This window comes from Lissotriton vulgaris, chromosome 2_1, assembly GCF_964263255.1.
Source record: "Lissotriton vulgaris chromosome 2_1, aLisVul1.2, whole genome shotgun sequence".
NCBI lineage: Eukaryota > Metazoa > Chordata > Amphibia > Caudata > Salamandridae > Lissotriton > Lissotriton vulgaris.
In genome coordinates, this window is record NC_141687.1 from 759,240,234 (window position 1) to 759,267,534 (window position 27,301).

Below are 27,301 nucleotides of genomic sequence, written 5' to 3' on the forward strand. Positions count from 1 at the left end.
AATAGTCCCAACAGGCAACTACCAATCGTCAGTGGGATATCCCAACCAACAGCACGGTTAGGCTGCTCTACTACTCTTCTTAAAAATGTGGCCACCAGCGGGCAGTGCCAAACAGTATGTAAAATGTCTGCCTCAGGGGTCGTACACTTGGTACTTCAAGAGCCACGTGTTTGATAAATTATGTGTAAACGTCTGTGGGACAAATGTCATTTGTATAATGTTGTATTGAATATTGCACAAACTGACACTATCCAGACTTCTGCATGTGTTATGGGTCCAATCTCTAAGGAACAAGGGTTCGCCGTATATGGCTTTTCACCTCTCCTACACTTTTAATTGTTTGAGCTTTCTGTCTGCACGCAAAACCCGGTACAGATGAGCTACAAATTTACGTCCTCCCGCCATAGTTATCATACTGACTAACATGTGTGTGGCGTCTGGGGACTCCGGAAATGCTGGCCACAGTTGTCGGGCCATAGCTGCAATCTTTGCGTACTGGAGGAACTGTCCAGAGCCCAAGCCAAATGTTTCTATTGCATTCTGTAATGTTCTAAATCTACCCTCCGGGTATAGGTCAAACAGCATTAGGAAGCACTTTCCTAAAGATAAACACGGTAATCCATAGTAACATTTCCCAGATATTACAAACTAACTGAATAGCGAAGAATAAACCAAATGATAATTGATGCTTGACAGAAGCAGTGGGTGAGGTTATGATGGTGTTTGTTCACAGAGAGAATACCATTATTACATGGGTATATTTAAGCCAGATAGATAAAACACAAAAGCCCTAAGACCATAGTATGTACAGTGTGAGTTACCGAAGACCCCAAAATACGCGAGGCCAAGTTTTTCTGGTGAAGATGATACGTGTCTTACATTGATTTTTGGGTACTGTGGGCCTCAGGGGGACATCACCATGAGCCATACTCATTGTGGCTCATGCTGACACACACCAAAAAAATCTTGGTTAGCTCATAAGATTAAAAAGTTAATCCACAGGACCTGAAGTGGTCAGTTATGAGATCTACTAGCTACTCCTACAAAAGGTTGGTTAATAGGTTTCACAGGTCTGTCTCTCACAGGCCACTGCACAATTCTTATTCAGAGGTAAGTTAGCTAACACAGTGCTACAGGGTTAAGTTGTAGCCAAAGGACACCTCCGCAAAGTGTTGTAAAGGCAATAGCTTGGACCATGAACTGCTCTGACTTTACTTCATGGAATGATGCTCGCTGACTGACATTCACAGTAGTTGGTGATCAACATGAAATCAAGATTCCTGATTTTATGTTGTGGAGTGAAAGGAGTGAAAGGAAGTGCAGTAATAAAAAAGTCATCTAAAAGTTAACTTTAACTTTCTCATGAAACAAATCCCCCTTAAATTATATCAGGTTGCCTTTCAGTTATTTAATAAATAAAGTTAAATCAAACCATTAGTGAGATGGCAGTCAAGCCAGAGCCCACTCCTTAATCAGATATACCAGATACTGGCTTTAAGATTGTAGTGTGTCAAATGATTGTTCTTGTGGATCTAGGAAAGGTCATGATTTACAGTTTACAATTTATTTTCTTTTTCCCTATGCAGAACTGGAAGAAAAAAGAAAAAAAGAACAACTTCTTGCTAAACGAAAAGAATTGAACCATGACAAAAAAGCAAGAGCCATGGCATCCAGGACAAAAGACAACTTTAGAGGATTTAATGGAGTGCCTGTGGTGGAGAAGCCTAAGAAAAGTCCAATTTTTGAAGAAAGGCAACAGATGTCCAGTCCGAGTGCAGATGAGGAATACATTTCTGAAGCAGAATCCTTTGAATACACCAAGACTGATTCGGAGCAGGAAGAAGCTGAAGAGTACGAGGAGTTTGTGCCGGAAATTATAGTACCACCTAAAGTAGAAGAAAAACCAAAGCCACCTAAAAGATTGCCCCCTCCCCCACCAATTAACTTTACAGATCTGCTGAAACTAGCAGAAAAGAAACAATTTGAGCCAGTAGTAATGAAAACTGTGAAAAAGGTTGAAGAACGACCAAGAACTGCAGAGGAGCTGAAAGAGTTGGAGTGTAGGGAAAGAAAGCACAAGAAAATATGCCTAGAGCAGGATGTGAGACGAATAGAAAAAGAGCCAAAAGGTGCTGGCGAATTTCACTCTACAAAGCAAAACTATTCACAGAAAGATATTAAGTTACATAATGTCAGCAAAAACTCTTTAGAAAAACATTCAGTGGCAAAGGGAAATCCATCATCTGGGAATTGTTTTGATAAGAAATCCAAAACTAATGTGTCAAACGACAAATCCACAAGTGCCAGTGCCAATGCCAAATGTGTTCCACTAGAAAAAGCAAGAACTGGACAGGGTGGATCTCTTAAATCCTACTCTGGTGGTGGGAGCAGTAATCCTGGGTCAAATGTTAAAAGTTCAACCTCAAAGGTAACTTTGAATGGATCACATAAAACTACACCTGCAAAAGAGGTTGATTTGAAGAAAAGTAAGCCTACAACTTTTAAATCTGAATCTACACCTTCCAATCACGATTTGAAGATGCATTCCAGTTCAGGGAAATCTGGGAGCAAATTGGGCTCTAGTCACGTGCCCAGCAGTTCAGGTGCCCGTACCGTGCCGCCGATGAGCCGTTCAGGGGCAGGGTCATCGCAGCTGTCCAGCAGTTCAAGCAGTGAGTCTTTACGGGCTGGTAGCAGTTCAGGTTTCAAGCCACCACAGCGAGCTAACACTGTAAGCGCTGGGTCAGCAAGGCCAGCTCCAACTTTGGGTTCTGGTTCATCCCGACCAGCCAGCAACACAGGTACTGATTCATCGCAGAAACCAAGCAGTATGGCTGCTGGGTCGTCACGGCCAGCCAGCAGTTCAGGGACAGATTCATCACGTACTCTGAGCAGTTCAGCCACCGCTGGGTCAACACGACTGGCTGGCAGTTTGGGGTCTGGATCATTGCGACCGACCAGCAGCTCAGGGGCTGGGTCTTCACGACAAACCAGCAGTTCGGACTCAGAGTCTTTGCGACCATCCAGCAAATCGGGCCCTGGCTCTTTGCGACCATCCAGCAGTTCAAACCCTGGCTCTATGCGACCATCCAGCAGTTCGGGCCCTGGGTCTTTACGGCCGTCCAGCAGTTCGGGCCCTGGGTCTTCGCAACCATCCAGTAGTTCGGGCCCTGGGTCTTCACGACCATCCAGTAATTCGGGCCCTGGGTCTTCGCGGCCATCCAGTAGTTCGGCACCGAGTTCTTCACGACCATCTGGCAGTTCGGGCCCTGGTTCTTCACGACCATCCAGCAGTTCGGGCCCTGGTTCTTCACGACCATCTGGTAGTTCAGCGCCTGGTTCTTCACGACCATCTGGCAGTTCGGGCCTTGGTTCTTCACGACCATCCGGCAGTTCGGGCCCTGGTTCTTCACGACCATCCGGCAGTTCGGGCCCTGGTTCTTCACGACCATCCGGCAGTTCGGGCCCTGGTTCTTCACGACCATCCGGCAGTTCGGGCCCTGGTTCTTCACGACCATCCGGCAGTTCGGGCCCTGGTTCTTCGCGACCATCCAGCAGTTCGGGCCTTAGTTCTTCGCAACCATCCAGCAGTGTGGGCCCTGGGTCTTCACGACCATCCAGCAGTTCAGGCCCTGGGTCTTCGCGACCATCCAGCAGCCAGGGTTCAGGTTCTTCGCGGCCATCCAGCAGTTCAGGCCCTGGCACATCGCGGCCAGCTGGAAGTTCCGGGGGAAGTTCAAGCAACAACATAAAATCAGGTTCTGAGAAAGTCTCTGGATCTGGACGGTCAAGCAGTAATTTGGGCAAGGAATCATCAAAGTCTACCAGTAGCTCGGGATCTTTGCATATTAATAGCAGTTTGAGTGCAAAACCTAATCGGCCTACCACTGGCTCTGTTACAGGTCCAGGGCGACCTGTTAGCAGCTCTGTCTCTGGAACTACAAAGCCCAGTGGCAAGTGTGTCTCTGGACCTGCCCGACAGAGTGGACTTGTGCGTCCAGTTGCCAGCTCTGGTGCTGCTCCTGCAAATCCAGGTGGGAAATTGGGTTTGGATACTGTGAAACAAGGTGTTGGGTCAGTCTCTGGCACTGGGAGGCCTGGTGGAAGTTCGGGCACTGGATCTGGGTGCCATGGTGCAAACTTTGGGCTGAACGGCAGCAAATCTGTTTTGCAAAACAGTAAATCTGCACCATCCAAACCTAAATGCACTGTTGTGGCAGAAACCATCTCAACAAAGAACTTTGGTGCAAAACCAAACAATGGACCAGTAAATGGAACAAGGCCCATTCTTGTCCCTGGACAAAGACCAATAATGCGCCCACCAGGTAAGGAGTTAATTTTTTCTTGTGAACGTAATACATTTAGTTTTTTGTTTACAAATGCTGTTCTCATTTAATGTGTACAGCTAGTTGCAATGTTTTGGTAATGCAAGTGTCGACCAAAGCAAATTTTAGCATTTTATTAATTTATTTATGTTTACATATCGAAAAGAAGCCTGTAGCTTTTGCTTCTATATTAAATTATATTTATATTTCATAAAACATTGTTTGTGATTAAGTCTTTCTGTATTTGATGCAACAGAGTGTAAATTTAAGGCTTCTCATGCTATAGGGAATTCTCCAGCTTGTTTCTGCAATTTTGTTAATCGGCTATAACTAAATAGGACCACCGAGACTAGATCGCCTCGCCACCTAAAGGCAGTTGCTGCGCTCTGTTAATCTCGCTCAAATCTAATCAGTGAGTGGAATGTATTATGGCATTCAATTGTAAACCAACAGGTATTTGCGCTTAATAAACATAGCTATAGATTCTACAAACTTTACATGCAGGGCATCTGTGTTTGGCTGCTGTTTAGATGGTTTGATGCAGCATTGTAAAGGGAAGCTCACTAATAAAAGGCTGGATTTGAATGTGCCTTTGGGTACTTTTCAAAAATGTTGTAATTGGTGATGGGTTATAGAAAGTTATGTATTTTGCGTGTGGTGGTATTAATCCTAGTATGCTACCATTGCTTCTGGAATGTTACATCAGGAATCATTACATTTTGTTAAGTATATTAGGAGTCCTTTAGGAGTGGGTAAAATAATCAGTTCCTCAGAAATTTGGCGAGAGTAGCGCAGAGTTCCGGCCAAATTTGACCAATCACTGCCTGATGGAATTTATTCTCGCACGCGTCTCCAGAGCAGTAAGTTGCTGAGCGAAATTTGGTGTCCCCTAACACAATTTCCATTCAGAAGGAGGACATCTTCCAAGATTTTCCAATGCGGGCAGTCGCAACCATTGGCAGTTAGAAGGCTGCTACTTGAGTAGTAAATCTGCTTGATCGGTAGCAAAATCAAATTGTGTAGCTGCACCCTCTCGTGCGCTGTGTGGTGCCATTCGCAATGATTTTTCAGCACAGAACGTGCTCCCTGCGCTAAATCCGAGAGCGAGCAGCACGAAGTACCTGTTTTTGTCCGTTGTCAGAACTACACAGAATCTCACAGAGCTTTTATATAGCTTCTTGGAATTCCGCTGAGTCAAATTCCGTGACTTCTGCTCACCCCTAGAGTCCTTTCATTGCAAGTAAGTTTTACTACTTTACCTTGGAGTCCTTTACTTTGCAGGTGTGTACATTTTTAAAAGCTTAAATATGTGAATAATATAAATCTGTTTCACAGGTTACAACATTTCCTAGTTATTGCAAAGGAAACTTTAAGTTCTGTTAAGGACAGAGAGGCAGCAAATATGCCTTCTATCTTTACTCTATTCTCCAACAGCAGCTCACTGTACTTAAAAACAGTAATATATTACACATCTCCTAGTTCATTGGGATAAAATGTAGTTCAGACGTAACCAGTCGCAGTCCAACGTCCGTTATGAAAGCTCTAGAATACTGTCCTTTCCCTTCTTGTTCCTGTGATCTATCCCTTGTTGCTTCTTGTTTGTCCTTATTCTTGTTTCTGTTTCATTCCTTAACTAAGCAAAGAAGGAACTGCATATCTACAATTGCAGACTATAAGCTACACCTAAAAAAATAACATTTTCCAATACATTATAGCAACCAGCTACTTGCTCTGTAAACCACTGGGTTGAACCTCCTGTCAGAATTTTCCTTTACTAGCTCCACCAGGTTGCTAATCCTCTCTCCCATGTCCTTAATAGAATTGAACTTTCATACATGATAGGAAAAATAATTCTATGCCCTTTTCTGGAGGTGGGGATTACGCTAGTTCAAATCTTACTCGCCAGCAACAAAGCCACATCTTCCACTGGTATAAAGTAAAAAGGCTTGAAGGTAAAATCAGGCAACCAGTCCATAGCCTTTATAATTTCTTATAAATGAGCACCCAGAGAAAAGGCATTAGAAGCCAACGTTCCCCTCACTGATTGTACGCTAAACATGGACACATGAGTTTCTACTTCTTGCGTAACTCACCTCACTTCAACTATCTAGCAATGATAGGTGAGGATCACGCAATTTGATCAATTGGGGAAGCTGGGCTTGAGCGTTGTTTTTTTGGTTTTTTTGCATTACATTGTAAAATTCAATTTCATTCCTATTCAATAATTAAGTTACTTCTTTTTGACACTTGACTTTCCCGAGGTTAGCGATAGCAAGTAGAAGGCTGGTAGCGAGATAGTAATTCAGATGCTGCATAACTCACTTTTGCCAAATCTGAGTCTTCTCGAGACTTGAGAATTAATTTATAGAGTAGTATGGAATGACGCTTTTAAAATGGCTTCATGATTCACTGACCACACCATGTACATGCTTTGCTTCCCCAACTACCACCTTACCTGCTACCCTGGTCTGCAAACCACCCTTCCCATCCTACTGGCATTAGTCCGCCTTCTGGCACACAACAGACCATATTTTGTAGCGCCTGGGAAAATGTTTGCCAGTACCCATGGTTGAGAAACTGTAATAGTAACACTAGAAATGTTAACATTCTACCTGATAAAGCTAAGGCACTAACGTGTGGAACCCTTTTGCATGACACCAAGCAAAGGAATATGGCCAGCTTACCCGGTTAGTTCCTTTCTCTTCGGTCAGTTGTTACTCTGCTATGATGGGCACAGGCTCAGTATCTTATTTACAGCCCTCAAGTAAGAATATATCTTGCGGGAAGCATAGAGATTCAGACTCCTCCCAACAACTTGCAAACCATGTGATGTTTCCCCAATGAGACACCATTCACACGGCATGATCTGCTGACTAAAGCGGATCTAAATGAGGTTACTGACCTGTAAGCATTATCTTCCGCTACAAACTCAGAAAGAACATTCAAGACCTAAACAGGTGTGAACCCCATGGAATCTCGACCTTGTTCCACACACCAAGCATGCCAACTTTACCAGGCTGTCCTGTAGTGCTTGACTATACTCTGCATCACCTGTAATTCTCCATGCCATGAGGTGGGGTGAACCCTCCTCCACCAACTGGTGATACCAGTGTCGAATTCCAAAAGCTGGGTATTATAGAAAAGCAGTTTATTGGAAGCAGCACAGTTCAACAGGACTGCACACAAGTCCTTTGGAAAACTCCCTTGCAGAGAGATTCTGGAACCTCACTATGGAGACAGAAGAACAAAAACAGCACTTAAAAGTAAACATCATAACACAAAGTTTAAGTATATGAAACCACCGGCCTTGGGGATCTCTCAGAATTGTCTGACAGAGGTGAAGCGGGATTGATAAATCGCTGGGAATTTCCTTCAGACCCGTAAATGAAACTTAAGATCTCCAGACTAGTGTAATGAGAACCACCTTCATGGACTGCCCCTCTCTCTACCATGGTGATGAGTTGAGAGGCATAGTTGCTATCCTTGGCCCTCTGGTGTAGGACAACATATTTTGCCAGACCTCTCCGGTCCAGTCTCCTGTTGAATTGCAAGAGGAGTTAGTGATCCAATCTTAAGGAAAATAGGATTGATAACACATGGGCCCTATCTGTCCATGAGAACTCAGAAGATTCAGGGTGCAGCATCCAGGTGCTCCAATATTGTCAGTGTCTGGACTACCAATCTGGTGAATCATTGTGGTAACCCGCAAGGTCCTGCAGTCTCATGGCTATCTGATTCTTCAGAGAATGGTGCCCACGTTCTTCAGTCTTGTTCTGCTAGGTGATTGATTTAACTGGCTGCTGATATGTCGTCCATTTTTAACAATTCACAGCACTTCATTTTTCTCAGCACTTGACTTCGAATAAGCTTGCTAGAATTTCCAGCTAGATGATATGTAATGTAAGTATGTCGGCTCCCTGTTTTCCTCCAGTGGATCGATCCCCACATTGGTACTCCATCCCATTGTGTTGATGTTCAATTCTGTTACCAGGGTATATCCAAAGATCACCCTCCTATTGCATGCTTCCATGTGCTGTGGCCACCAATGGATCTTCTGCCTGGCCTCTGCTTTGAGATCCACTTGTTCTGCACATATCTGGCCTCTCCTCAGATGGTGAATTTTCAGATTTTGAAGTATTTGGGTGGTGGAGCAGCCACAGAAATATTACCTGTATCAACAGACCTTAAAGTCCCACCAACCGAGCTAATTGTTTAGAAATGGAGAGAAATTCTTGTTCTCACCAGGTTCTTCTTGAGTTCTTTCCTGATGTTTAAGATCTTTTTGGGGAGCTTTAGAGTTGTCGCCACAGTGTCCATAATGAACTCCAGAGAGGTCACCTTCTGTGTTGGCACAAGTTCTGGTTTGTCCATCTTGACCATGAATTCCGAATCCTGAAGGAGAGATATTGCCATTGTCAATTGGTGTTAGAGTTGGAAGGGATATTGATCTGTGAATATATCTTTGCGGTAAACCATTTATCTTACCCCTCTCATGCTGAGGAACTTCATAACAGGTCTCACTACTTAGGTGAAGCACCAAGGTGCCGATGGCAGGCAGAGAGAGGGCTTGAAACCGGAACACCTGTTGCTTCCAACTACAAGAATGTGGGATGTAGGGGGAAGTATCAGGACAAAACGGTCATTTAATCATCTTTAAGCTCGCTGCGACAGAGGCAGAAAGAGGATACCCGAGCTGATGACTGGAGTGCTTGGCAGTACACATGGCAGTTGAAGGACCATTCTGGTCCACATGTTCTCTGTAATCATCGTCTAACCAAGACTACGGGATAAAAAAGGTTCAAACGTCTCCTGTGTATCATTATACAGAAAAATAATGTGACATAAACCACATTGTCCTGAAAATACCTATAATGCAAAGCAAGATAATAAATCTGACATAGCACACCATACATTGTATACATAGTGGCCAACCATGCTATCCAAACACTTATGAGTTTGTTATTTCTCCAAATAACTGACTAAATAATCCTTACTTATTTTTCCTATATGTTATTAAAGGATTTTGGCCGATTCTAGTGCCAGTGCATCAATGAGTTTGTAGTATTGCACAATTGTTTCCCACTATCTTGCTTATTTTATAAGCCTGTCATGTACAGGGCAATAAATCTCCTTGATGCCCCAGTCTCCTCATTCTTGATATTTTTCTGCTTATGAGTCAATAGTGTCGTTCTATCAATCAATCCAACTCTCACTACCTCCTCAGACAAAACATAACTAGGTTATCCTCTGCAAAAATCTTTGCAGGAAAGAAACCTTCGCCAGATTGTGGTACTTCTCTTTGTGGAATGTGCTGGAGACTGTTGTAAGCACCATCTGGCCAGATCAGAAGTTATTCAGTAGAAGATTTTATTTAGGAGTTTTTCACTTGAAAAACTAAAGGGATGGCCACTTTTGTGAATGAGCAGCGGAAAGCGGGTGCTGCATTCGTTTTACCATAGCAGTGAAGCAACACAAGCTGAAATTAACCGAATGCGTGACGGCAAAAGCAAGGTATCCTTAAAAAAATTTTTTAGTTACTCAAAGCTCTACAAGAATGAGATAAACCTATTGTGGGGGACTAACTCAACTTTAAAAGTACTTGGACGAGAGTGTGTAATCTTCGAAAATGCTAAAATGCTAACGAGGCGAATACCCCGTAACAATATGGGATATACATTTCCGAAAACTAGTGTTGTATTTCTTTATACTGACTTGAATAACCAGTAACAGTTTGCTTGCATTTTTGGGTTGTATTGTGATTTCACATTATTCAGAAGTACAGGTCCACTAAAACTGTGTACACACTATATCTGAATGCGCACATTACATTGAAATCCTTTAGTGTGATAGGAACTATATGTAGCTCAAATGATAGAACCTGTTGAACCCTTGACAGGTGATAACATGGATGCTAGATGACTTTCACATGTAGCAATGCTGGCAGTCCACTTGGGAATGATTAACCTTAATAAATCGTGAAAGCGAGACGCAAGTTCAAAGGAGTGTCATAAAGAAGAGAATATTGTAGAGTGCTACATGTTCAAGTAAGGACTAAGACATTTATATGAATTGTTTTACAAAGATTAAATCAAGATGGTTGTATCAATGGCTACTGCGATCAAGATGACTGAGTGTATATTTAAAGTGTGATGAGCTAATATATTGTACTTGGTGGAGCTTGTAATAAACAGAATGTTATTGCACATAGGCAGTTTGTAATGACTTGACACTGGAACATAAACTGTTCGATTCTGGTATCCATAGAACATATTTGTGTACAACTTGGATAAAAAAGATTTTTTTGTTTGGGATAAAATTATTTTATGATTTTTCTATGAAACGCCTTCCACTGTTGTTGTTGATGATGTACACTATAGTAGCTAGTAGATGTTTGTTTGTATTCTTGTCTTGAAAAATACCTACTTTTGAGCACCATGACGTGCTAAGACGTTTGGCTCCAGAGCTCCCGGAGAGCTGCCTCGAAATCGGTCATTCTAACTACCCAAACTGCCACCAACATAACGGGGACAAAGCAGGGACGCAGCGTGACCCAGCGGAGGCGAGAAACAAGAGGTGTACCTGCCTGCAAAGCCTCATACGCTGACCTTTTGGCACCACTTTGCGAGCCCGGTTGAGGGTAAGATGGCGGCCGTGGCACTCGAGCATCGGCGGAGGCGCTGAAACTCGGCCTCCGAATCCGGTGACGGGCCCTACAGTGGGATAGGAGGGCGACACTCTGTGCGGCGATTGCCAGGCCTGGACAACCCCGGTTCACGGAGTTGGAAGCTCCGGAGACGATCACCCCTTCACCAAGATGGCGGAGGGAGCGCCCACGGTGTGAGGAGGGGTGCCGAGGGATCATCGGAGCGTCACCGGGGGGAGGGGGCCGTGAGGTGAGAGGCAGAGAAACGAGAGGCGACGGCCTTACCAGGGGTAAGGTCTAGGAGGGAGCCCCCGAGGAACCATCGTGGGACTGCGCCGGGCTCGGAGTTACACCAAGATGGCGGCCGGACCCGTGAACCAGGGATAGGGAGGTTCCCGACCTGGCCTCGGACCCTACGGCGACCCCGACGCCCTGTGGCCGGACCGCCGCGCACAGTCAGCTGCCTGGTGGGGTGCCCCGGCGGCGCTATCCCCCTAAGACCGCAGAAACGCTGGGAGTCGCCTCGGGGACTGATCTGCACACCAGCCACCTACTGCTAATACCCGGCCCATCTGCAAGAGGCACCGATCACTGAAGGTAGCCCGGACGGTAGAGGATTTGTATTCCTGTGCCCCGTAATCCCCCAACCCCCCCCCCCCCCGGCGTCCTACGGAAGAGGGTCGGTCCCAGGTGGTGACAGGGGCTCGGGGCTGGGTGAGCAACCCTGAGAGGCGATCATCGGAAGAGGGTGGCCTGGAGGTCCTGCCTGGCACCACTCACCAGTGACCTGAATACCACGGAGTGCAGGAAGGAGACGACAGTGGCCCACGGGGACTGAGGTGTGAGGCTCTAGGACCCCAGCGCACCGGGAGAGATACGGATACGGCGGCCCATCAATCAGGCCCTGACTAGTGCCCGGGAGGTAGGGTGAATCACTGCTTGCCCTGCGTGCTTGACGCAACACCCTTGCAAACCATGGGGAAGAAAGACCTACTTTCTAAAGCGCCTAAACAAGGGCCCATGGACAATTTTGCCGCACCGAGACAGACGGCGGAGTCCCTCCCGGCCGCGTCAGGTGTGCGCTCGGACACCGAACTGCAGATGGGGACCATCCAGGCCTCACAGGCCGATATCCAGAAGTCCCGAGCGGCCCTAGAGGTCAAGATAGGAGAGGTGTGCTCCGAAGTGACACTGCTGAGGCAAGACTTCCAAAACTTATCCGACAGGGTGACCGCTGCTGAGACGCGGATGGGCGAGGCCGAGGATTCAATCACCACCCTGAGGAAAGACATGGTAGAGCTCAAGGCATCCCATCGCCAACTACTCTGGAAGGTTGATGACGCCGAAAACAGAGCGCGATGCAACACCCTGCGCTTTGTTGGATTTGGGGAAGGGATTGAGAAGGCGGATCTGGTGTCCTTCTTCCACTCCTGGCTGATGGAAACCTTCCCAGCGGTACAATTTTCACCTTGCTTCATTATTGAGAGGGCGCACAGGGCCCTCCTGGCAAAACCGCAGGAGGGAGCGAGACCGCGACCGGTCATTGCGTGCTTTCTTAACTTCGCGGACAGGGACCTGATCCTGCGAGAGGCGAGGAAACTGGGTGAGATCCGTCTAGAAAACACGCACATCAGGGTCTTTCCAGACTACAGTCAGGAGGTGCAAAAACAACGCTGCTCTTTTGACGCCGTGAAGGCGAAACTTAGAGACTTAAAGATCTTGTACATGCTCTTCTTTCTGGCGAAACTCAAAGTGCTGTATAAGGAACCATCGCTCTTCTTCGCTCATCCGGAGGATGCCTGGCAGTGGCTGGAGGAGCGCCCGATCCTCAACAGCAGGGAGACCGTCGGACGGTAACGGTTGGACAGGTCACTGCGTCGTGGGCCCCAGTGGGAACTACCGAAGACACAGGTTGAAGTCCAGGAGGTCGAAGAGACAAACCCCGGTGACACCTTATCGGGGCCGTGGCACTGGAAACACGCGGAAAGGTCGTTCGGCCTCCCCGACAGGAGCTGCTGAGGCGGGCTCGAGATTTACCTGTCTACGATCCACTGTACGCTCAGAGGGCAACGAAGAGGATGGTCTTGAGAGCCGCACTTCTGGAGGGGAGGAGGAGGAGGAGAAGGGGGGACAATCTATCCATCCGCTGGTTGAGGAGATCCGACTGTTGGAGCAAGACATGTCTGGACAGCATAATGCGCCCGAATCAGAGACTCAAGAATCCAAATCATGAACACTGGTTGATAGGGTCACTGAGAGTGTAGCTTGGAGATGGGAAACACGCAAGATGACACGCCCTTTGACCGATGGTGCATTTGGAGAATGGAAATGGCAGCCCGGCATAGGGAAGCACGCAAGTTGACACGCCTCTCTGTTTTACACGTTTTACACGTTTTACTGTTTTTTGGTTTTCTGAAGGGAGGGATGTGTGGGTGGGCGACAGGCCTACTCTTACGGAAAGTTCTGTCCTGTGCTGGGATGAGACTGGAAGGGGAGGGAGGTGGGGAGAGGGGTGGGAGAGGGGGATTTCACATTCATTCGGGTGGGGGAACTGGGTGGGGGGGGAAGACCCGGCGGCGGGGCGACAACTGTTGGGATAATGCAGCAACGCACATTGAACCTCCACACCACATATACAGGCCAGAAACCGACCACATTTAGCCACCGCATCTTTGAATGGCGAGTACCATAGACACTCCGCATTGGGGAGATAGGGGAATGAGCATCCTGACGTGGAACGTCAACGGATTAGGCTCTAAAGTCAAGAGAGGTCTAGTGAACGCCTACATCAAAAGGGTGGACCCGGATGTTACCTTCCTACAGGAAACTCACCTCAAGGGTACATAGTGTGCCTTCATCGCTAGGGTCCGACATAGAGTTCTGGCTCATGCGGGCTACACATCGGATTCCAGAGGGGTAGCGATCATCATTAACAAGTCCTCACCATTCTGCACCACACGCATCTGGATAGATCCACAAGGGACATACGCTGCAGTACAGGGTACCTGGAATAGACGCACATACACGCTAATTTCGGTTTATGCACCACCCAAATTACAGACCCGTACGTTTACAGCGCTTGCGAACATCCTTTTGGACACAGCGGGCACTATACAAGTGGTGGGAGGTGATTTCAATGATGTTATGAATATAGAACTAGACCGATCCGGGGAAGCAGGGAGAGGAGGGCACCAGACCACACTGTTCAGTCAGATGTCCAACATAGGACTCGCGGATATCTGGAGATGGCTACACCCGACGCAGCAAGCCTACTCATATTATTCTGGGGCCCACAGGGTGTTCTCGCGATTGGACTATGTTTTCATGTCCGGACAGTACCTGAGGGTGGATGATATTGCAGAGTATAAGGCCAGAGGCATATTGGATCACTCGCCACTGTTCGTAAGGGTGGGACACAACCAGGACAGGGGCACAGGCTCCTGGCGCTTAGCGGCCTTGGACCTTCAAAACGCAGTCATATTGAGAGGCATTCGAGCAGACATTAAGGCCTATATCGCAGAAAATGAGGGTACGGTGGAATAGAGTGTCATCTTCTGGGAAGCCCTAAAACCGGTATTACAAGGCAGACTGGGAGAGGAAAGACGTAAACTTCAGGCCGAGGTTGCTCCCCTGGAACAGGCTATCCTCAGATGGGAGAGGTAATATCAGACCCATAAAAACAGCGGGACTCTTAGAGTGCTTCTTGATGCCCAGAGACAAAACAGAGACTTGGCAACTATTGAGGCGAAGACCCAATCCCTCACCACCCTCCACCCCCTATATGACGTGGGTGACAAGTCAGGCAAACTTCTAGCGTGGCTCAGGAAAAAGGAGCGTGCGGCTAGATGGGTAGATAGTATTTGTACCGCCGACGGGACTAGTGTTAACACTGATACCGAGATAGCTGAAGCATTTGCTACGCACTATGAACATTTTTATGCAACGCAAGATCTTGTAACATGTGAGGAAGCGTTACAATACATGGAACAGACGGACATGCCGGTGCTGCCTCCTGAGGCCCTGGTGGTCTTAGATGCGGACAGAACGACTGATGACATCGCAGAAGCCATTGCCAAGCTGAGACCGGGCAAAACCCCGGGACCGAATGGTTTCCCGGCCGAGTTCTTCAAGCGCTCGGCGGACCTTTTGACACAACATCTTAAAGGCCTCTTAACTGGTGCCTACCAGGAGGGGGAGCTCCCTCCAGATCTCGCTATGGCAACGATTGTCCCAATCTACAAGGAGGGCAAGCCACAAGAGACTTGTGATTCCTACCGCCTCATCTCCCTACTCAATACGGAAGTAAAACTGTTAGCAACCATCTTGGCGGTCCGCTTGAGAGCGGTTATTCCAGGCCTTATACATTTAGACCAATCAGGTTTTTTACCAGATAGGGCGACTAAATTGAACCTTAGAAGAACCCATAACTGGCTGCAGGAAGTGCGCGGGCGGAGCGAACCTCACTGGTTCCTTTCCTTAGACGCCGAGAAAGCGTTCGAGGCGGTACACTAGCCTTTCCTCTACGCAGTGCTCCACAAGTTTGGTTTCAGACCAAACTTCGTAAAATGGGTTCAGCTTCTCTACACCACCCCGAGAGCCAAGGTGAGGGTGAACGGGAAAATGTTGTGTGAGTTCCGGATTCAGAGAGGTACCCGACAGGGTTGTCCCCTGTCTCCCCTCCTCTTTACACTCACCATTGAGGTACTCGCAGCCAGGATCCGGCAAAACAAGGACATCTCTGGCTTTACAATCAACGACACGGATCCGACACAAGAAAAGATCTCGCTCTATGCAGACGATGTCTTGCTATATATAACTAAACCAGAGACCACCATCCCGGAGTTATTCCGGGAATTAGAGTAATATGGCGGGCATGCGGGACACAAAATAAATTGGCACAAGTCTATTCTTTATGACCCTGGGGGACGCGACATGTGGGGAAGGTTACCGAAGAGAATGCAGACGACTACCGAAGGCTTCCAATACCTCGGGATTTATATAACTCTGAGTGAGACCCTCTCGTTCCAAAGAAACCTGGAATGGATCATACTGAACGCGGTGGCGGATATGGACTATTGGAGACCGCTCCCTCTCACGCTCCTAGGCCGAGCGGCCATGAACAAAATGATCACTCTACCCAAATTCCTTTATGCCCTACAAAACTAATATTATCCACTACCGACTGCGGTCTTCGCTAAGATTCATGCTGACCTGCGATCCCTTCTTTGGCTAGGCAAACATGCTAGGGTGGCTCTGTCTACGCTCCAAAGACACCAGTACAGTGGGGGTAACTCGCTCCCTAACCTAGAGGCCTATTACTGGGCAGAACTTCTGACACCAATGAATGATTGGCTCCATGCCCCGGCGGACCACCCGACTTATGCCTTGGAGAGAGGCAAAATGTCGTCCAAAAACCTTTTGTGTTATCTTTACGGGGGCGCTAGAAGGGCACTGCTCCTCCCGGCAACGTCTCACACTTAATGCATGGACTAAGGCCACAAGACGCATGGGTTGGGAAAAGAAGCCTACACGGCAGACACCGCTGTGGCACTGCCAGTGGATGGCAGAACTTAACAAGCTGCGGGGTTTCCAAAGGTGAGGCGATATCGGCATCTCCACTATAGGAGACGTGATAGCCAAAGGGGAGCTGAAATCTTTTCAGGTACTTAAAACAGATTTCGGCCTACATAATACACAGCAGTTCAAATATATCCAACTAAGACACGCATGGCGAGCCCAAAAGGTCACACTCACTGATATCCCAGAATATGCACCATTGGAGGGGCGGCTCCTCCAAGAGCAGATAACGGGTAAGGCGGTCTCCCTAACCTGTAAAACTTCAACTAATCATATGCTATGGGACCTGGCAAAACTCAGAGGCACTTGGGAGGCAGAGGTGGGAGAGATGGACAACCGGGATTGGGAGATAGTGTTGATACATCCCCGAGAGGAGGCAATCAAATCAAGACTGCGACTCATTCAATTTAATGTACTCCATAGATCCTACTACGATAGATTACGACTTAATAAAATAGGAAAAGTAGAAGACTCACGGTGTCTTAGATGTCATCAATGTGATGGGGACTTCTATCATACTATCTGGGCTTGTGCCACAATACAAACGTACTGGACACAGGTATTCAAGGAATTAGAAGAGGTCTTGGGGGTTCCGATCCAACAGGATCCCAAGCTGGCACTGCTAGGCATGACCAATGAGGTAGACCTGACTCGCCCATTGCTTACATTCGTGGTTCTTGCACTGGTTGCGGCCAAAAGGGACATCGCAAAATATTGGGGGGCGCCGGAACCGCCGGGACTGGAAGAATGGAGGAGGGGGCTAGATCTCTATATGGCAGCCGAGAGGGTTACTTATAAGGCAAGGGGGTGCCCTAAAAATTCCGGAGAGTTTGGTCCAAGTGGCGCCACTATCATGGGCTAGATGGGGGCGGGGGGAGGGGGTGAGGGGCGTAGGTGTTAGGTATAGGCCAACACACAGAGACAACTTTGACACCGCTAAGATGGATGAGATGAGACAAGATGAACGCGAAGGGTGCCAAGAGATACTGGAAATTTGAGGCTCTGAATTGTGAAAGACTATACTGGCTTTAAGGGGGGTGGGGGGGAATTGAAAGTGTAACTGCTGCTATTTTCGTGACTGTACTGTTTGAGTTATAACAAAATGCGTTGGCTGGTTTATTGGGGGGTGGGAGGGGATAAAAAAGAAAAAGCAGATACTCTGAACGCTCATTGGATGTTCACACTTGTTTATGAGATTGTATTTCCAGCGCTCTAATGATATTCGCCGCCCAACCTCCGGGTTATGGGCTAAATGGCCGTGTGTTGCTCTACCGACTGTGCGGTGCACTAATACTGGTGAATAGCTGGAATACTGATTGATTACTGGTATCTTTCTGTGTGTCTGCAATAAAAATGTATTTAAAAAAAAGAAAAATACCTACTTTGCTAGAGCTTTAACACATGGCCCACTAGCCCATTTAACATCCCAATAAATATCTTTTATGTGCAGCTGGTAGAGTTCTGACGTATCCTTTTGGACTAAATGAACTAATTTGAATAATTAGGCGGGTGCTTAACTAAAGTCACACACTGCATCCGTAGGGCAGCATGAATTTAGTCTGATGTCTGTCTATTAAATTTATATGTGTACACACTCACACACTCCCTCTCAGTCTCCCCATCCCGCCGGTAACTATAACTCATGCCCCTGCCATGCACAATTTTCTCATCACCTATTTTATTGCAAATGTTTGTTATATTGTGAATAATATATTGTACAAGATGGTATTACTGATGTATTGTGAAAGTAGCAGTGCATGACGAGGGTACAACTTAGTTACCTTAGGGCATAAGTTATAGTTTCTTGAAATAAGAATATCTATAACTGTTGAATCTCTATGGTTTTATGCATGTAAAATTTGAACGTAGCTATAAAGTCTCTATAAACTTTGGGTTTTTTAAGTGAATTTCTACAGATTTTACAACACTAAGTAATAATTACCTTATGTTAATCCAATCACCCTGGAAGTTTCAGCACAGCAGCTGAACTATGGCGCGTACTAGTTCTGAAAAGTTTGTGAAGGTTCGTCAAACAACGCCAATGTTAAAGACAAAATGTGAGTGAAGTAGTGTGGCTAGGGGCGGCAGACCCGAGAGCAGAGGACGGCCCGGGACCAGGGTTCGATTCCCGACACGGCAGGTTTCTGGACCAGGGTCAGCGGACTCGATAATTCTCTCGTCTCGGTGCCCACTCTGATCAGCGATCACACTCGGCAACTCTGGGCATTAGCTTGCCTCATCTTCACTAACGGCCCCCCCAGACCGCCGGGGATGCCTGGTCTCACCCTGGAGATACCCACTAAGGGACCATCTCTCAGGGAAGCCAGGAAGGGTTTCGCAGCGGTCGAAGCGCGGAGATACTCCTCCAGGAGTCGATCCTAGCGCTATATAAACCTGCAATTAATTAATTAAAAAATAAAAATGCTTTCCCTATGAAAACTAGGCCCTAACTATAACCACCTACTGGTGATTACCAGTAGTTAAAAAAAAAAAAAAAAAAAAAGCTGTGTGTGTAACAGATTTTGAGGATAAGTTAGAGTAGGAAAACATAATTATTTCAATAAAAATCAAGTTAAACTACACAAATCATAGAAAGAAAATAGTTACAAATTAGTTTTGCAGCGTGAATCTTTCTGGATTCACTATGCTGTGCATATTCCGCAATCTGGTGGTTGGCTCCGGAATCGTAGTCTTTTATTTTTTTCGTTTTTCTTTTTTCGTAGCCCAGGTGGGCGTCAACGTCCCACCATTTGGTGAACCTTCTGTGACGTTGTCATGCTTCCTGCGGAAGCTCCCACCCTTGGGCGCCATCTTCAGATTCTTTTTTCTGCCGTTGGGTCTGGATCGTCTCGTGAAGCTCTAGAAATTTTGAAGGAGAAAAGATCACGCCGAACTTCTACAGACAAGGACTTGAAAAGACTAGGAGAAGAAGACCATCAAAGCCGGGACGACTAAGGAGGAGAAGTAACTCGAGATCTTCGACGTTCGACAGGGGATGCGCGCACATGGGGCCCCCAGAGCGCAGTAATGGACAATACACCCATCGCTGAAGGACCAGATGTCTCCACGGTCGCAGAGACCGATAACAAAAACATCAGACAAGGTAGGAGAGTCTACGACCCCGAAACCCTCGACAGGGCCTCAAAGGCCCGAGGCAGACTCTCGAAAATCAGAGTCCAGAGCCTCGAAGGGAGCACCAGCGCCGAAAACCTCGACTACCGAAGCTGCATTCTGCGAAAAGCCAAGGTCTAAGCAGGTCCCCGAAAGAGGAACCTCGACTTAGAGGGAGAAGGAGTCGAAAACCACTTCGACGTCGAAGAGGGCAGCCGAAACGCTCGACGCCGAGCATGCCACGCAGATGGAGAGGAAGAAAAGAAGGCTCGAGGCCGTGATGGAGAACATCCTCCAGAGGAAGAAAGACTTCGAAGAATGATGAGAAGCTACAGGATCCCCTCGAAGCCCGGGACGGCCGTCGCCGAGGTAGAGGAGCATGAGGAGTTCGACGCCTAAGAGCCGCCGTAAACTCCGGAGCCCTCGAGTCAGGGAGAAGAGGAAGACCTCTATTACACACAGGGGAAATATGGGGATCAGCGTTCGAGCTACGACTCTGGATCCTCGACGGCTCAAGACCTGGACTGGCAGAACATCAATGCCGAAAACCCGGAGGAGGCTGTGGAGACCTACCCCTCGAGGCCTTCGCCGCCAGGTGACATTGGGGCTTACAATGAGGTCATCAAGAAGGCAGCAGCAGCTTATGGGGTTAAATTGGGGGAAGAGAAGCCTAAAGCAGATTTCTTGATGGAAACCTTGCTCCTCACGCAGACAAGGAGCCAGTTCCTGCCCATGCTGAAGAGTGTCATGGACCAAGGGAAGGAAGCGTTCAAGGAACCAGCGACTTGCAGATCAGTCACACCAAGGACAGAGAAGAAGTACAAGTTCTCCTCCCAGGACCCTCCCTACATCAAAGGGTCCGTCACAGCAGACTCCATTATTGCGGCAACAGCAAGGAGAAGGGCCAACGTCCCGACAACATCTGGGCCACCACCTGACAAGGAGAGCAGGAGGATGGACCTGACGGGCAGAAAAATCTAAAGAAACGCTGCAATGCACTGGTGGATGGCAAACTCCAACGCCCTCCTGAACAGGCACCAATATCAACATTGGGACAAGGTGGGGCAATTGCTCAAACACCTCTCAGAGCAATTCCAGCAGAGAGCCACACACCTCGTGGAAGAGGGAAAAAACATCGCAAACTCGTGCCTGAAGACCGCCTTGGGCGGGGCAGAAACCTCCAGCAGACTGATGGCTATAGGAATCACAGAGAGAAGGCAAGCCTGGCTCAAGATCTCAGGCTTCAAGACAGAGGTTAAGAACAACATCCTGAAAACTCCATTCTACTGAGAATCGCTGTTCGGCACCCCGGTTGATGAGAAGCTCACCCAACTGAAAAAGGATAACGAAACAGCAAAGTCCATGGGGGCCCTGCAAATCAGAGGGATGAGAAGAGGCACTCTGGGAAGGAGGCCAAACGGAAGAGGTTGTAACCCGCCAGGAACATCGCACCAGGCGTTTCACCAGGGTGACAATCTGGACCCGCAGGGCCAGCAGAAGCAGACCTGGCACTACCAGAACAGGGGTCAGTCCTTTCGTGGGAGGGGAAACGGCCGAGGCCAGAGAAGGAGAGGCGGTGAGCAACCCCCCTCTAAGTGACTTCACACTGAAGGATGTGCTCCCCCACTCAAGCCCTCCGAGGGAAGAGCACAGAAAAGCAAAGGGGAGAGGGTTACACGGAAAAGACACAAAGGAACATGTAACACCAGTGGGTGGCAGACTTAAGATTTTTCCTCCAGGAATGGAGAAAAATAACCACAGACAAGTGGATACTCAACATCATACAGTTCGGATACTGCATAGAGTTGGAAAAGAGGCCGCCAAGCAGAAGACCAAAGAAAAAAGAGCACTTGGGAAGGGAGCTAACGCTGCTCCGAGAAGAAGCTCAGGAACTCCTCCGGAAGGAAGCCATCGAACCGGTCCCATTCAGAGAAAGGAACAGGGGAGTGTACTCAAACTACTTCCTGGTACCAAAAGTGGACAAAAGCCTAAGACCCATACTGGACCTACGCTTCCTAAACAAACATATAAAGACTCAAAAATTCAAGATGACGTCCCTACAGGAGGTCATCCCACAAATAAGAGACGGGGATTTCATGTCCACCGTGGACCTCAAAGATGCATACTTGCACATACCAGTGAACAGGCAGCACAAGCACATGCTAAGATTCACAGTAAACCAGGATCACTACTAATTCACAACCCTGGCTTTCGGTCTAAAGTCCGCTCCAAGGGTGTTTTCAAAATGCCTCGCAGCAGTGGCCGCACATCTGCGAAGAGAAGGGATCCACGTGTACCCCTACCTCGACGATTGGCTGATAAAGGCAAACTCTCGCAAAACATGCGAGGAACATGCACAGCGAGTCACAAACACGCTAATGGACCTGGGATTCTCCATACACTGGGGAAAATCCTCAATGGAGCCGGAGCAGGTGAAGATCTTCCTGGGGGCTCAGATCAACACAATCCAATGCAGGGTGTTACCCAGCGAAAGGAGGACACTCAGCCTACTAAGGGAGACTCGCCACTACCAGAAGGGGCAAGCTCTGACAGTGAGGACAGCGAGCAAAATCATGGGGATGATGGCGTCATGCATAAACCTGGTCTCCAATGTACGCCTACAAATGAGGCCACTCCAAGCATTGCTGCAACAACAATGGTCACAAGCTACAGGAAGTTGGGAGGATCTAGTGGTTGTAACGCACGAAGTGCAGGAAAAGATGAGGTGGTGGACCAAGAAGAACATTACAGTAGGGAAGCCTCTAACTCCACCAAACCCAACAGTGACCATCACCACAGACTCATCCCCGAAGGGATGGGGCACACACATGAACAGGCTCTGAGTGAGGGGTCTCTGGGCACCAGCAGATGCGGTCAGACACATCAATTACCTGGAACTGAAGACAGTGTTACTCGCCCTGAAGGCCTTCCAGAAACAGCTGTACAAACAGAAGGTGTTGATACACACGGACAACACAACAACGATGTTCTACATCAACAAGCAGGGAGGGACTCAGTCGTTCCCTCTGTCCATCCTAGCCCAAGAAATATGGAGATGGGCAATACCACTCGAAATAGATCTGCTGGCCATACACCTACCAGGGAAGGACAATGTGGAGGTGGATTGCCTCAGCAGGCAGACTTCAGCATCCCACGAGTGGGAACACAACAATCGGGAAACAGAGAGACTATTCAGGAGATGGAGCACCCCAACAATAGACCGGTTTGCAACACGCGAGAATGCAAAATGCCAGTACTTTGCATCCAGACAACCAGAGGAACAATCCCAGGGGAATGCCCTATGGATAAGCTGGTCAAAAACATTTGCCTACGCTTTTCCCCCAATACCACTGATCCCCAGGGTGCTCAACAAGTGCAGGATAAGCAACATGACACTGATCCTGGTGACCCCTCAATGTGCCAGGCTGACCTGGTATTCACAGATTGTGGAGATGACGCAGGGTCCTCCCCACAAGTTCTCAAAAAGAAAGGACCTACTCTCCATGCAGAACGGAGACATTTTACACCCAGAAGCGGAGGGCCTCAGCCTAGCGCTTGGCTCCTGAGGACTTGGAGTTCGCACACCTAAAGCTCCCAGAAAGCACCCTGCAGGTGTTGCGAGAGGCAAGGAGGCCCAGCACACGCAAATGCTATGGGGCAAAATGGAAAAGATTCACTCAAAGGTGCAGCAAGAAAAAGCTGCAGAGGAAGCTGACCAAGGAATCAACGGTGCTAAGATACCTCACGCACCTACTGAAAGCCAAACTAAGCTCTTCCTCGGTAAGGGTACACCTTGCAGCAATTGTGGCATACACAAGGGGAGAGACTGGGAGAAGCTTCTTCACATCAAGGGTAGTAAAAAGATTCCTGGAAGGGGCAAAGAGAATAGTGCCACCAAAAAGGATGCTGCCGCCGGCTTGGCATCTGAATGTGGTACTGACAGAGCTCATGAAAGCACCTTTCAAACCCATCCACAAGGCATCACTGCAAATGCTGATAATGAAAGCGGCCTTTCTGGTACCGATCACCTCGCTACGAAGGGTGAGCGAACTACAGACACTAACACTGCAAGAACCCTACATCCAGATACACAGTGACAGGGTCGTGATGAGAACAGACCCACACTTCATGCCAAAGGTGGTGTCAAGGTTCCAAATGAATCAGAGTATTCAAATTCCTAGCTTCTTCCAGAACCCCACGAAAAGCGCTGAGAGGGCGCTCCACACTCTAGACGCAAGAAGGTCAGAAGGTCAGTAATGCACTACATTGAAAGGACGAAGAAACACAGGAAGACAAAACAGTTCTTTGTGTCCTTCGCTAACAGTTACCTGGCTAGACCAGTGACTAAGAACACCATAGCTCGATGGATCAAGCAAACGATACAATTCTGCCATAAGCAAGCGGGGGAGGAGCTAACAGGAGGGGCACAGGCCCACTCGACCAGGAAGCAAGGAGCAGCAATTGCCTTTCTGGCCAACACACCAATTCAGGACATATGCCTGGCGACAACATGGGCTTCAGTGCACACGTTCACTAAGCACTATTGCGTGGATGTACAGATGAACAAGGAAGCACTAGTAGGACAAAGAGTGCTTCAACATATATTCAACAACCAACGCTCATCTTCCACCCAGCCGCCACAAAAGTAACAAAATCGCTACAAAATCTATGCACAGCATAGTGAATCCGGAAAGACTCACGCTGCAAAAACGAATAGTTTCTTACCTGTCTGTGTAGTTTTGCAGCTTGAAGATCTTTCTGGATTCACTAGCGAACCCACCCGCCTCCGCCAGAAAGATGAGGCTGGAGAAGAAGGTGGAAACACATGGTATAGAAAGCAAGTTGAAGCTTACAAGATACGTGAAAAGAATTACGTTGGAAAAAGGATTAACAAAAATAGCCATGGATTCACTATAAGGACACAAAAGAGAAAAAAAGTATCCGAAGATGGCGCCCAAGGGTGGGAGCTTCCGCAGGAAGCATGCCGACGTCACCGAAGGTACACCAAATGGTGAGACGCCGACGCCCACCTGGGCTACGAAAAAAAAAAAAGAGAAAAAAGACTGATTCCGAACCCAACCACCAGAGTAATGGAGTGGTGTGTCATACAGTGGCGGCTCTTGGAGTGGCCTTTCATGGAGCAAGGTGGCCTTTCATGGAGCAAGGTGGCCTATCGTGGAACGGGGTGGCCTATCGTGGAACGGGGTGGCCTGTCGTGGAACGGGGTGGCCTGTCGTGGAACGGGGTGGCCTGTCGTGGAACGGGGTGGCCTGTCGTGGAACGGGGTGGCCTGTCGTGGAACGGGGTGGCCTGTCGTGGAACGGGGTGGCCTGTCGTGGAACGGGGTGGCCTGTCGTGGAACGGGGTGGCCTGTCGTGGAGCGTGGTGGCCTGTCGTGGAGCGTGGTGGCCTGTCGTGGAGCGTGGTGGCCTGTCGTGGAGCGTGGTGGCCTGTCGTGGAGCGTGGTGGCCTGTCGTGGAGCGTGGTGGCCTGTCCCGTCGTGGAGCTGGGTGGCCTGTCCCGTCGTGGAGCTGGGTGGCCTGTCCCGTCGTGGAGCTGGGTGGCCTGTCCCGTCGTGGAGCTGGGTGGCCTGTCCCGTCGTGGAGCTGGGTGGGCTGTCCCGTCGTGGAGCTGGGTGGGCTGTCCCGTCGTGGAGCTGGGTGGGCTGTCCCGTCGTGGAGCTGGGTGGGCTGTCCCGTCGTGGAGCTGGGTGGGCTGTCCCGTCGTGGAGCTGGGTGGGCTTTCCCGTCGTGGAGCTGGGTGGGGTGGATTGGCCTGTCGTGGGGTGGCCTGTTGTAGACTGGAGTGGCGTCTCATAAAGTGGAGGGGCATAAAGTGTCATCGAGTTTCGTGGCGCAGTGTGTTAAGTGGAGTGTCATAGAGTGGTATATTGTAGAGGACGAGACCCCACGTAGCTGAGATGAACGAGAGGATAGTCTTTCAAATGTGCCGACCATTCCCGGCGGAGAAATCCCCCCCCCCCCACCACCACCACCCCCCTCCTCTTTCTCCACCTTGAGCCCAAAACATGGAAGAGGCTGGACACCAGGTTCATGGACCCAATTCAATTGGTGATATATTTTTCTTATTAAGGCAACTCAGTTTGTTGTGTAGTTTTGTTTCTTTCGGTTTCTTCTGTAATTTTTCATTCTCTCTCTGTCTTACCTATTGGGGAAGCAGTAGACTCATCCACTTGGAATGAGATAAAAGTGTGCAAAGCTGGGCCCCTAGCAAGTATATCTAATAAAGTGGTGGAGCGTCTGTCCGCAGGGCCCCTACCCTCCCGGATGCATGCCGTTTTAGCGTTATCTGGCACCTTGGTGGAAGAGCGAGGCTACTAAAGACTGGTATACCAAGCCCTTGTGAGAATGGGTGGGAGGCCTCCTCTTCCCCCTCCATTAAACCCTCTAGGGTTTGTGCTGCACAGCGAACCCCGATGAGCGGGTCCTCTCTCTCTCTTGCTCAACAGCCCTGCTCCCTTCCCTATATTCTGCCCCTCTGGGTGCCTACACAGTTTTAGAGGCCTGGTTGCGCTTGCTGCCCCACATCCAGCATATTTACACACAACTATTGTGCAAGAAGATCCTCTTAAGAGGCTGAGCCTCCGTGTCAGAGGCCTTAACGTACCCACAAAAAGGATAGCCCTACTCACTCTCCTCCGAGTCGAAATGTAATGAAAAGAAACGCACTTAGTATGTGCAGACTGGTGACCTCTCAGATCACGATGGCAAATAGGATGGCACGGCCATCCTATTTGCATCACACTACTCGGGGGAGGTTCCTTTCTGTGCAAGTTGAAATCACAGGCAGATTGTTGTCCCTGTGGGTAGAAGCCGGGTGCCGCACCTACACTTTGGCCTCCATAAATGTCCTATATGATTCACAAGAGACTTTCATTAGGAAAGCGCAGGGGGAGAATCTGGCTTCCCCAGATGATGATTTAATGATAGGTGGGGAATATAACATAGTGCCTGACTCCCAGATGGATTGATCTGCCTCGAAGACAGGTAGATCAGGGGAGCTTTTGGACGCCCTGATGAGTTGACTCGCGGTGGTCGGATTGGTTGATGTGTGGCGCCAGCTTAACCCAGCGGCAACAGAATATACCTTTTTCCCCGCTGTGAACTCGACCTATGCACGCCTAGATCTCTTCCTAACTTCTCTATGCATACCCAAAGCTGTGGTAGTGGTGGCAATAGGGGCCGCAGCACTGTCAGACCACTCCCCTCTCATTGAAGCTGCCCGGGATGCCCGGTCTACAAGAGGCAGTGGCGATTGAATAATAGGCTACTCACTCACTAACATAAAGTAGAGCAGATTTGGAAATGCATCCAGGATTTCCTGGAAATAACCGATGACGGCTCGACATCAGTCACACTATTATGGTTCATGCTCAAAGCAGTCCAACGGTGGCAGTTTTTGGCTTGTTCGTCTACCTTAAACAAAGAAAGGAAGGCTAAACGAGAGGCCTTAGAGGGCACGGCTAAATTCTTAGAAGTAGTCCATCTATGTACCGGTGCTGTCCAAGCGAGATGTCAACTTGCTCTGGCGCAGAAACAATTACAGGCGCTAGACATAATGCGAGCCGAATATGCCTTGATGCACACAAAACTGACATAATATGAAGAAGGGAACAAGGTGGGCA

The 27,301-nt window shown here is 48.4% G+C and overlaps 1 protein-coding gene across 1 annotated transcript in view; it reads left to right on the forward strand.

The window, feature by feature from the left end:
• The window catches only part of SPTY2D1 (SPT2 chromatin protein domain containing 1), a 204,965-nt gene that overhangs the window by 90,770 nt on the left and 86,894 nt on the right, over positions 1-27,301 (forward strand). Inside the window, exon 3 of the mRNA XM_086956071.1 lies at positions 1,587-4,325. Coding sequence (XP_086812197.1) covers positions 1,587-4,325 — 2,739 coding nt within the window. The remainder of the gene's footprint in view (positions 1-1,586; positions 4,326-27,301) is intronic.